This window comes from Orycteropus afer, unplaced genomic scaffold, assembly GCF_000298275.1.
Source record: "Orycteropus afer afer isolate SDZICR_OR568_19922 unplaced genomic scaffold, OryAfe1.0 scaffold00079, whole genome shotgun sequence".
NCBI lineage: Eukaryota > Metazoa > Chordata > Mammalia > Tubulidentata > Orycteropodidae > Orycteropus > Orycteropus afer.
Window position 1 is genome coordinate 10,523,171 of NW_006921666.1, and position 12,570 is coordinate 10,535,740.

A 12,570-nucleotide genomic window follows, 5' to 3' on the forward strand; every position below is an offset into this window, starting at 1 on the left:
AGTTCTACTCTGTCCTGTAGGGTCGCCACAAGTTGGAATTAACTTGACAACAATGGGTTTGGATTTTCAGTTTTAAGACTGAATGGAGTTGCTTCCATTGACCTACCCAACATCCTGCCTTCTTGGAGAAGCACTCAGACTGGCACTGAGGACATAGTATGGAGGAACACATGGAGAAATGGGTAAGAAAACCCTTGCAGAAATGCCCAACAATCTGCACCTAGGTAACAGAGCTATAGTTAATATGAGTAACTGATCAATTGGCCAGAGTACAGTAATGGGTAGTGGCATTGGTTAGAAGGAGGCTTATTGTATTGGAAGAGATAAGTTTATTGTGTTAAGTGACAATTAGATAAATAAAGTTGGTTAAACCAAAATACAAACCAAACCCACAGCCGTCAAGTCAACTGACTCCATAGTGACCTTTTAGGACACAGTAGAATTGCCCCATAGGGTTTCAAAGGCTGTAAATCTTGGAATCACGTAGGTTCAAACTGCTGACCTTTTGTTTAGCAGTGAAATGCTTTAACCACTGTGCCACCAGAGCTCCCAAAAGTTGGTTAGAGGCTTTGTAAAGAAAATAGTAAAGTTATATGGACATCTATATTTTGAATGTTATTTTGATAGAAGTAGGATGTATGGAAGCAGCAGTCAAGAAATCAACCAAAATAGTGCATTGGGCAAGTCTGCTGCAAAAGACCTCTTTAAAGTATTAAAGAGCAAAGATATCACTTTGAAAATTAAGTTGTGCCTGACCCAAGCCATGGTATTTTCATCACTTCATATACATATGTATGCTGGACAGTGAATAAGGAAGACTGAAGAAGAATTGATGCATTTGAATTGTGGTGTTGGTGAAGAATATTAAATATACCATGGACTGCCAGAAGAATGAACAAATCTTTCTTGGAAGAAGTAATATCAGAATATTCCTCAGAAGCAAGGATTGCGAGACTCAGTCTCATGTACTTGGGACGTGTCATCAGAAGGGACCAGTCCCTGGAGAAGGACATCATGCTTGTAAAGTAGAGGGTCAGTGAACAAGAGGAAGAAATCAATGAGAAGGACTGATACAGTGGCTGCAATAATGGGCTCAAATGTAGCAACAATTGTGATGGTGGTGCAGGACTGGGAAGGTTTTTGTTCTGTTGGACACAGGGTCTCACTGTGTCAGAATCTACTTGGCAGCCCCTAGCAACAACAGCAAGAAGGATGTATTGAATCATCAGGATTAGGCAAACCTGACCTGGGGCTACAAAAAGGACTCATTAACAGGACACTTGGCGATGTAAATATGTTAAAGAGGAAGAGAGTACACATAGTTTGATTTTCTTGATATTCTAAGAGAAAGGGAGAGATTGGGGTGAAGTCTTAGTTTCCTGGAGTCCCTGGGTGGTGCACATGGTTGATCTGTTCAGCTGCTAACCCCAAGGTCGGAGGTTTGAATCCACCCAGGAGTGGCTCAGAAGGAAGGCCTAGAGATCTACTTCCAAAAACTCCAAAAACCAAACCCACTGCCATTGAGTCAATTCTAACTCATAGAGACCCCCACTGGGTTTCCAAAGCAGTAAATCTTTATGGAAGTTGTAGGGTCAGTGACTGCAGCACCCCCCCAAAAAATGGTCTCAGATCCCATCTCGTTTAGCTGCGCCTATAAGAAACTGCAAGCCATCCTCCTTCTCCCTCCTTGTCACGTATCAGTCACTTCCCCCCTGTCAGGTATTTACCTGTCCTTAGGCTTGTTGTTGTTGTTGTTGTTACGTGTCTTAGGCTTGTTGTTGTTGTTACGTGTCGTGGACCCAACTCATAGGGACCCCCCCCCCTTGGGTTTCTGAGGTGGTATCACTACGAAGTAGATTGCCCAAACTTCCTTCCGAGGAGTGGTTAGCCCTGGGCAATTAAGTGCCCTAAACAGCAGTGGTTTTTCAGAGCAAACACAAGCAGTTTGAAAAGTGCTGCCCAGGACCCCCTCTGGAGCAGCCAGGAGCCACTGAGTCTGAAACTGGTTATGTAGCCTTCCAGTTCCTGTCATGGAGACCTCGTTCCCAATTCCCCGGACTCAGGTATAAATATTCCCCTGAGAAATCGGTGAATTTAGTGGATATACCTGGATCCATCCCAGCCTGCTGCCCTTGGATTGAATTGCTGGCAATGTTTTGTAAGCCTGTGCCTACCTTCCTTTCATCTATTGTCTTGTAAATCCCCCCCCCCCCCTCTCTCTCTCTCTTGATTCTTTTTTCTCCTATTCTAAATAAAGCTCATGGTGGTAATGACAATGACATCCCTGGGCAGATTTTTTGGTTTCTCTGAATCTATCCAAAGGGAAATTCCAAATTCCTTGGGAAATTTCCATAACAGAAGTAGATTGCTCCATCTTCTTTCTGTGGAGTGGCTGGTTGGTTTGAACCACCAACCTTCTGCTTAGCAGTCAAATGCCTTATTCACTACACCACCAGAGCTCAAAAAAACTAGCAACTGAAAACCCTATGGGGCACAGTTCTACTCTGACAGACATGGGTTTGCCATGAGTTGAAGTCAACTTGACAGCAAATGGTTACTGGCTTATTAGTTTCCTATGGCTGGTGAAACAAATTACCATGTCTAGTGACTTAAAACAATACAAATGTATTACCCTACAGTTCTGGAGCTCAGAAGGCTGACACGGGACTCATTGGGCTAAAATTAAGGTGTCAGCAGGACTTCACTGGCTTCCTTTTGGAGGCTCTAGGGGAGAATCTATTTCCTTGCCTTTTTTAGCTTCTAGAGACTTCTCAAATTCCTTTGCTGACAATTGTATGGAATGTGGCAAAAAGTTTGACAGGTGAGCTGGGGCAAAAAGAGTGCTGTCCACCATGGGTTTGGGGGTGGCTAGGAAGGAATCCCAGGAGTAAGTACATATATGGAATTTGGTTTACAGAGCTGGTGGGGAGAAGATGAAGAGGTACTAGCATCACTAGGCTCTAGGGAAAAGGAACTGCCATATGGCTTGTAGCTAATAGTCAAGTGAAAACAAAGCATGAGACATAAAGTATCATGGGGTGCAAATAGTTAAGTCCTTACAAACCAAAACCTACTGCCCTAGAGCCATTCTGACTTACAGTGACCCTATAGGACAGAGTAGAATTGCTCCATAGGGTTTCCAAGGTTGTAAATCTTTATAGAAGCAGACTACCACATCTTTCTCCTACCAAGTGGCTGAAAATCCTATGGGTTTGAATCCTGAACTTTCAGCTAGCAGCTGAGTGCTTTACCACTGTGCCACCAGGGCACTGTTTAAACACTCCACGGCTACCAGAAGGTTGGCAGTTCTACTCCGTCGCATGGGGTCACCATGAGTTGAAAATCCACTTGAGAGGACCTAACCACAATAACAAAAACCATTATTCCTACTTTAGAAATACAACAAAAATGTACCCAACCAAACAAACAAAAAAAATGTGCCAAGAGTCTCCAAATGGGAAGGCAACCTGGAAACGCAATGTGTTGATGAATGAACAGGAGCGTATGTCTGTACCCTTCTCTTTGGCCCTTGGCAGTTTCTAAATTATGACACAAAAGGGAAGGATGTGGCGGCAGGGGGAAGATTTGATTTGAAAGGAAAATGAAAAGCCAACCAACAAGCGTGCAGAGAGGAAAGAAGAAAATTTAGTTCTCAGTGTAATTATTGTTATTTTTTTTCAGGCTGGAGAAGGTGGAGGCAAGAGAAAATACAAAGACTTCCTGAACTTTAGATTGCCCAGAGAAAATACACTCAATAGAGCAGGTTCAGATGAGTAAAGGGACATGGAGGTGGATTTAGCCCCAAAGTAAAAGAGCCACATCCAGGGCCAGGTATATTGTTGTTGTTGTTGTTGTTATGTGCCCTCCAGTTGGACCTGACTCATAGCAGCCCCTCCTTGGGTTTCCAAGGTGGTATCACTACAGAAGTAGATTGCCCAACCTTCCTTCCGAGGAACCACTGGTAGGTTTAAATCGCCAGCCCTCTGGTTAGCAGTCAAGTTTTTCTGTCCATGTTATAGGTTCCAGATCTTGGTCTGAATACAATCAACCTGGCTACAGTGTTACCTCTGGTCTTTTTTTCTGCCCTCTAAGATGGGCTGAAGGAGCATAGTGACTAAGGCATCTGACTGCTACCCAGAAGGTTGGTGGTTCAAACCCACCAGCCACTCCACAGAAGCAAGACTGGGCAATGTACTTCCATAAAGATTTACCACCTCGGAAAACCAGTGGGGGTTGCTATGAGCTGGAATTGACTCGATAGCAGTGGGTTTGGTTTTTTGGTTTAAGATGGGCTGAAGGAGCTCTGGTGGTACAGCGCCTAAGGCATTTGACTGCTAACCAGAAGGTTGGTGGTTCAAACCCAACAGCCATTCCATGGAAGGAAGACTGAGTAATCTAGTTCTATAAAGACTGCCTGCCTTGGAAATCCAGTAGGGGTCGCTATGAGTCGGAATCAACTCGATAGCAATGGGTTTTTTGGTTTGGTAAGATCGGGTGGGAGAAAGGAGATGCAGAGACCTCCACAGGGTACAGAATCACATAAAAGCAAAGTTATAATGTTCCTCTTTGGCTCCATTTTTTCTCCCCCCTGAAGCTGTCGTTAGACATTAAGTTCACCGACTTCTATCACCCTAGTAGGTTTTTAATAGACCCTTAGGGTATCCAGTCCCTTGCTGTCTTATCTCATTTCATTAATTACATTTCACGATCTCTGAGGGTCAAAAGGCAGAGGAGGAACCAGCATCTAATTTCAGGGAGCAGCAGCAATCCCAGAGAAGGGCAAGCAGGCTGATGTTAAAAAGAAATCAATTTGGCAGTCAGCTGTGACACCCAAATGGTTCCTGATAATACAGTAAGGCTGAGCAAAGCATAGAAGCAGGTATAACATTAAACAACTTGATCTCTGTGTGTGAGGACAACGTGGTATGATACGTGCACAGATTGTGGCAGAGCTCAGCACCACTAAGATGGCAGAATTCTAGTGGGAGATGTAACAAAACAGAGGCTTTTTAGGCAATTTGGAAACGAAATGTATAGAGTCTTATATTCTCAAAGTTGGTTTGTACAGTGCTGTAAGGCTTGGGTGGAAACAAAAAAAAAAGGAGGGGGGACTCCCTTGAGAATAATCTTCCAAAGAAGAGCAAGACCTCAACTCCAACTGTCCAGAGACTATAACTGGGAATAAGTAAGCAAAGGGCCTCTGAGCAGTCTGCCAATGAAATTAACTTCATGCCCCAAGGCTCTTTGTCTCTTACTCAAAAGAGCACTCCTCAAGGAGAAGACTTTATGTTTTTGCTTCAGGCTAATGAACTTGGTGATTTGATTTTCTGATACAGTAGGTCAACCTCAAACATAGAGTCTATGTCCCAGCCCTTGAGGCCAGGCAGGAGTCCTAGGAGAGTACAAATGGCTATTGCACTTGGCTGCTGACCGCAAGGCTGGAGGTTTGAGTTCACGCAGAGGCACCGCAGAAGAAAGGCCTGGTAATTTACCAAAAAACAGCTACTGCAAACCCTACAGAGCACAGTTCCACTCTGTCACACATGGGGTCACCCCGAATCAGTCAACTTGATGGCCACTGCTGAATCGGCTGGCCTTGTGACTTGCTTTAGCCAATATATTGAGCAAAAGTGACCAGGTGTCAGTTCCAAGCCTTGAGAGGTGTGGCAGGTTCTGCTCTCTCTCATGGAATCCTGCCAGTCCTCCCACCATGAACAAGCTCAAACTTACCTGCCGGAAGATAAGAGACTATGTGAAGGAGAGCCCAGCTGAGCCAGCCAAGGCCGTCTGAAACTAGCCTGTAACCAGACCTCAAACCAAACCCCTTGCTGTCAAGTCAATTTCAACTCATGGTGACCTCATGTGTTATTGAGTGGAACTGCTCCATGGGGTTTTCTTGGCTATAGTCTGTATGGAAGCAGAATGCCAGCCCTTACTTCGATGGCGCTGCTGAGTGTGTTCAAACTGCCAACTTTTAGCTTATCAGTCGAATGAACACTATTTGGGCTCCCCATGGACCATCTGAAGCCAACAACGTGAGAGAATCCGGCCCAAATCAGCAGAGCTGCCTACCCAACTCACAGCTGCACAGACACATGGATGGGCTCAGTGGAGCCTGTGGACACTAAAATATGTGAGCAATAGTCAATCTCTGTTGCTCATCGCTACTGAGTTTTGGGTGGTTTGTTACGCAGCAGTACACCTGCAGCTGACACACCTGCTCTACTGTAGATTAGACATGGGGTGAGTGAGCGAGGAGGAGGAGGGGCTACTAGACATGCATGTTGATAGGGAACAAAGAAAAAAACCCAACTGAAAAACGCATAAAGAAGGACACAAAGAATGTAGCAGCCAAGGGCCGTTTAGGGAAGAGGGAGCAGCTTGTGGGAAGTTTTAAGATCCTGATCACAGGCAGAGTGTAAAGCACAGGATAAGAAACTTGACCTTGAATAATCCAGAAAAATTAACTGAAATGCAGTATTCTTTCTTTGAGAAGGCAAACACATGAGCCCTATTTAAGATTTTTCACTTAACATAGCTAAACTAAAAAGTTTCAGGTGGGAAGTGTTATTTATCTGGAAAATTCATTCGTGTGCAGGGACCACATTTCCTGAAGCAAACACTGGATAAAGTTCTCAGCCAGGCTTTTGTATTGCTTCCAGGTGCAAAAGGCAGCCTAGGAAATAAAGTTTGGTTGCCATGGGGCTGACATTTAGGCCATCAGAGGGACAACGGAACAGAATATTGGAAACTGGAATGACCTGAGAAAACCTGTGCAGAGGCGCCAACCTCTTCAAGTGCAAGATTAGTGGTGCAGTGTGAGGGGGTGGAGAAGCTGTATGCAGGGTGGGGACTGCCAGGGCTAGCCCACCTGGTCCTCTATCGCAGCTGAGAAGAGGAGAAAGGGTGGGTGGGAGGAATTGCATTAGCACAAAACCGCAACCTGCAGGGCCTGCCTCACTCCCTGGCTTTTGTTAGTTCCTCTGACCACCATACACCCAGTTCATTCCATCTCACTCACTGGAATTCCATTTCTTTCCAAAGCACCATTAAGCACCACACTGAAAACCAATAAGAAAACTAATAATAATCACTCACATTCTTTGCAAGCATACTAAGCACCAAGGACTGGACCTTGCCATGGATTAACTCATTAATCCTGAAAGTTAAATCCTACTGTGATGTCCCTTTTAAGGAGATAGAAACAGAGGCAAAGAGAGGTCAATTAACTTGCCAAAGGCCACAGAGTTAGAAAATGCCTGAGGCAGGAAGGATTCAAACTCCGGTAATTGGCTGGAGACCCATCCCCTAAACGGTTCAGTTCTGCATCTTTCGTTTGCAGTGTTTCCTTATTTCCTCCCCTCACTGGGTCTTTGAGCCTGCCCTGACTCAGCCTTCCCATTAGTGGACTCTCCGCGTGATCACCAGCCTTCCCACTCTCCCCACATCACTTCTCAGGGGACTAGTGGAAAATGATGTGGATCTTTTCTCCTGGGTTTGAGGTCCTTTGCCTGCCAGCCTGTGGCTAATTACCACTTATCACCTGGAGCAGGCTCAGGAAATCAGACTCCTGATGGGGGCGTGCACCTGAGAGGAGCGAGCTCTGCAGAGGCGCCAGAGGCCAGCTGCCAGTGCCATCTTCCTGTCCCCAACTCTGCGGAGCCACTGACAGACCAAGCTCCCGACCACTTTATCTCCTGCTAGCAGCTGTCTACTGGCCCTCTTCCCCTCTATCTGGGAGTTTCCTTGTGGCTCTCATGAAAAATCTTTGTGTCATATTGAAAGTTCCCAGTTATTGCTACTTGGAATAAAATCCAGCCTTTGCTGGGTGGAGAATCCTGAGAGCTTCCTGTCTGGGAGTGAGAGTGAGGAAGAGATGGTTGGAACAATCCTTTCAGTGTCAGTGGTCCTCATGTGTAATTGAGGGTATCAGGTGGGGACCCCTCCCTGAGAGCTTGTAAACAAAAAAACAATAGGACTTGCCTTGCCAGCTCCTCCCACCCCCACTGGGGCTTGCTCCCAGCCTTGGCCTTGGCACACCTACAGGCTGTACACCTACCTGACTAGGTTAGGCTCTTTCCACATGCCCCAAAGATAAGACCAAGCTGGATGTCCCTTCTGATGTGAGCTCTCAGGTTAGTCTGAGTAGTGGGCAACGGCGTCACTGGATCCTTGCAGACCAGGTGAGTCCACCTGCAGTTTATTCAAGGTGCAGTTTCCTTGGCTGTACTACTGACCCAAATCCCTGGGGTGGGGCCTGGGGCTGGGGAATCTCCATTTATAACAAGCTCCGTCCAGACTGTCATGTGCAGACTCACTAACCTAAGCAATGAGATTCAAGGAATGATGCTCTCATACACACACTCTCCTAACCAAACTCACTGCCATGGAGTCAAATTCTTATTCAGAGTGACCCCATTGGGTTCTCAAGTCTGTAAGTCTTTACGGAAGCAGACTGCCTCATCCTTCTTCTTTGGAGTGGCTCGTGGGTTTGAACCACCGACCTTTTGCTTAGCCGCCAAATGCCTTACCCACTCTACCACCAGAGCTCTTTATAGTCTCTCCTAGGGCCAGGGAAAACACCTTGTAAACTCTTCGGAGGCCAGCCATTAGCATTGCTAGCAGTGACCTTCATGATACGCCAGGGCAGCCGTTTCTATCCCTATTTCCCATTGGTGCGTATCTCAGGAGATGACATCAATGGAACAGAAGTAATCCCCAGTATTTCACTCACAGGCAACTACAAAAACCCAGTCGCCATTGAGTTGATTCCCACTTATGGCAACCCCACTTGTGTCAGAGCAGAACTGTGCTCCACAGGCTTGTCAGCCAAGGGTTGGTCTTTGGGAATAGATCGCCAGACCTTTCTTCTGTGGTACCACTGGGTGGACTCAACCCTCCAATCCTTTGGTTAGCAGCTGAGCACACTAACTATTTTATCACCCAAGGACTCCAAGGCAACCACAATGAAAATGAAAAGAAATTTCAGAGCCTAGTACTCTAACGAGAAGCCCCACATTATGAAAACGGAGGCATGGGGTAGCTTTGTAGCCTACAGTTAGTTAAAATGTCAACTTTACATCAATTGATACCTAAAGTGTAAGCTGTTCTCCAGCCACCAGCATCCTTCCAAAGCATTTGCACCAAGGAAAATAGGAATATCAGTGATTCTCAGCAAGGGATGATTTTATCCCTTGGGGACATTTGGCAATGTCTGAAGATATTTTTGGCTATCACAACTGGGGTGAGGGGAAGGCATGTAGTGAGTAGAGGTCCTAGCTGTTGTTAAACATCCTGCAATCCGTAGGACATCTCCCACAACAAAGAATTCCCCAGGCCAAAATGTCAATGTGCCAAGGTTGAGAAACCCTGGAATAGATGCTACTAAAGACATGAGCTCAAAGCCAGGGATTTTTTCAGTCCCCTGAAAGCGAAGTTAATTCAAGTGTTTGGTTTAGGGGTAGATTTTTCATAACCTCAGCCTGTTGTCATTTACCTAGAAAGAAGATGTGGACCAACCCAGGGGCAAGGACAGAAAGGCTGAAGGGCTCATCAGCCAGCTGCCCCTCCCCTCTATGTGAGCTGAGCTTAAAGGACCCCGTTTACTCTGATGTCTGACAGATACTCAGACCTGACTTAAGCCCATCAGATACCAGTCTTTCCATTCACAGCAGCATATGGATAAGCAAGTTTTCAGTTCTGGGCTGCCTGATTAGATTTATTCCATAAAGACTCCACAGGTGGTCTCCGATCTTCAGTAGAGAGCTCAAAAACAGGCCATTTCACTGGTAAAACTGAGTCTCCCACACGTTAACTGAGTGGAACCAGCTACTGGTGCAGACTATAGCACAAATGCTCCTGAGGCAGCCAGACTGGAGGCGCCAACCGTTTTGTTCACAGTTGATTTGATGCAGTTCAGTGGTTGATGGTGTGTGGAGGCGGAATCCCGCCTACTGCTCCAATCCCCGTTTACATGGCCAGCACCTCAAAGGGCACATACAATTTCTTCTCCATCCCCCTGTAAAGCGAATCTGGGTGTTTTATAGCTGAAAAGGGAGCAATTCTATTTGAATTCATCAAGAGGCTGGAGGCAAAAGTACATTATGTAGCTTTTAAGGGCATTCTTCCCTGATTGACAAGGCCCGTGGCCATCTTCCGAGTAGCTTTAGCTAGAAGACATTTCTTGACATCACTCAGGGGAAGTCTGTTATCTCAGTTATACTCAGGCGGGGTCTGTGGTTTATTGCACACCAGTTTAAGGAATATCAGGGCTCTTGGAATGGCACACTTGTTAAGCATAGCCCTGTAACGTTTCTCCTTTGTTAAATTAGAAGAAAGCAGTAACATTATGGGGAGGAAACATACCTTTCAGCCACTTTAGACATTTTTAAACAATGTCTGTCAATCTGTGCATTCAAAAATGTTATCTGAGGAAAGAGAGAACAAAGATGTTAGGGCAAAAATAGGATTCTTTTTTCTCTTTATCCCATGGACCTGAATACTACATTTCTACTAAGATCCAACCAGATATCTTCTCTGGGAAGGTTTCTCCAACCAGCCAGCTTAGACCACCTTAAGCTTTTGGAAATTCCTATGCCCTGAAGGGGAGCTCTGGTGGCCTAAGGCATTTGACTGCTAACCAGAAGGCTGGCGGTTCAAACCCACCAGTCACTCCTTGGAAAGGAGGTTAGGCAATCTACTTCTGCAGTGATACAGCCTGGGAAACCCAAGGAGGGGTCACTATGAGTCGGATCTGACTCGACAGCAGTGAGTTATGCCCTGAAAATTCACTCTCAATAATTTAGCCTTCCATCATACACTCTCTTAGACTGTGATATATGAAATTTAAATCTTAGATTCCCAAAAGTGACTGCAGACTTAAAGGTAGAGTGTATTCTACAGAGCTTAGCAACAGCATGGACAGGTGACATGTGCACGATAAATACCTGTTTTGACTAATTCCCAGTGCTCTTTCTTCTTGGTACCTTTTATGCATACATCACTTGGTAAGAATCACTGAACAGCTATTTAATATACGTCTGTTTCCTCTTCCCCACCCAATAATAAAAGTTGCCCCCTTTGGGTATTCCCCCAGAAGCCAGTGAAGCATAAAGAATGTTGCTGTTAGCTGCCATTGGCCCTGACTCGAGGTAACCCCATGCACAGTGGGCTGATATGCTGCCTCGTCCTGCTCCGACCTCATGATGGATTGCAGATTACACTATTGTGATCCATAGGGTTTTCATTGGCTGATTTTAGAAGGAGATCACCTGTCTATCTCCCTAATCCTTTTTAGTCTGGAAGCTCTGCTGAAACCTGTTCAGCATCATAGCAGCTCACAAGCATCCACTGGCAGACGGGTATGTGAGGTACACTGGCTGGGAAGTGATCATGGGTCTCCTGGATGGAAGGGGAGAATTCTATACTGAACCACCAGTGTTTCAAATGTAAGGAATAGGCCCTACCATTGCATCATGACCAGTGGACTCCAGAGAAGAGTTAGGAAATTAGCCATTCTATGCTGATCTGGTAGCATAGTGGCTAAGACACTTGCCTGCTAACCAGACGGCTGGCGGTTCAAACCCACCAGCCACTCCTCGGAAGGAAGGTTGGGCAATCCTACTTCCGTAGTGATACTGCCTCGGAAACCCCAGGAGGGGTCGCTATGAGTCGGGTTTGACTCGACGGCACATAACAACAACAACAACATGCTGATCTAGACTGACCAGTTAACTCCTCATCAGGAAGGAAAACAACATTGAACCAAGGAATTCTGAGGTGGCATTGAGATTGGGAATTTCTTTATTAAACTTGCCCTGGAAATCACAGCTTTAATAAATCAGAGGGCCTGATCTGGTTTACTCTGGAACCACATGACAATTTTAAGAACTCTGTGACTTGCGTTCCTTCCTCCTCTCACCTCCTACAACTGTCCATGGGACACCGAACTGTAGCAGTCACCTACAAATGGTATTCAAAGATTCAGGCCAACCACATCTGGATTCCATTGGGGCTTCCAGGGACTCAAAAGTTCACTCGGCCTTCAGAGGTGAACAGTAAAAGAGGTTTCTAACAAGCTATTTCTCTTCCTGGGAGTGCAGTAGTCAAATCACTCACCTGTTTCCTGATGTCCTCTTTTGTTGTCTTCCTGATTGGCTGGGCAGGTATGTGCATAGGGCTTTGTGACTGGGACTCTTCAGTCACGCCATACACGGACTGGGGGAGGAGAAACAAGAGCGCAGAATCACGTACCCTCGGAGAGGAAGGGTGTCTAGGGGTCAGCTAGTCCAGCCACTTATCCGTGCTTTAAAACCCTTCCACAGCACCCCAGACAAGAGCTAGCCCTCTGCTCGACTTTCTCCAATGACGCGGAATGCTGCTTCCCGGGGCAGCTCATCCCCTCTTCGGTGACTGCTGCTGGGACATCTTCCCTTTTACTGTGCTGCAGTTGTCTCCTAGTGTTTCTTAAAAGTTGGCCCCTAGACCATCTGCAAAGAATTATCTAGGGATACTCCCCCTGCCCCCCCCCCCCCCACAAATATAGAAACCTTTCCTTGACTTTTTGTATCC

At 46.0% G+C, this 12,570-nt stretch overlaps 1 protein-coding gene across 1 annotated transcript in view; it reads right to left on the reverse strand.

The window, feature by feature from the left end:
• The window catches only part of RGS6 (regulator of G protein signaling 6), a 302,264-nt gene that overhangs the window by 114,976 nt on the left and 174,718 nt on the right, over nucleotides 1-12,570 (reverse strand). Inside the window, exons 9-10 of the mRNA XM_042781016.1 lie at nucleotides 12,118-12,216; nucleotides 10,366-10,427 (exon numbers count right to left, since the gene is read on the reverse strand). Coding sequence (XP_042636950.1) covers nucleotides 10,366-10,427; nucleotides 12,118-12,216 — 161 coding nt within the window. The remainder of the gene's footprint in view (nucleotides 1-10,365; nucleotides 10,428-12,117; nucleotides 12,217-12,570) is intronic.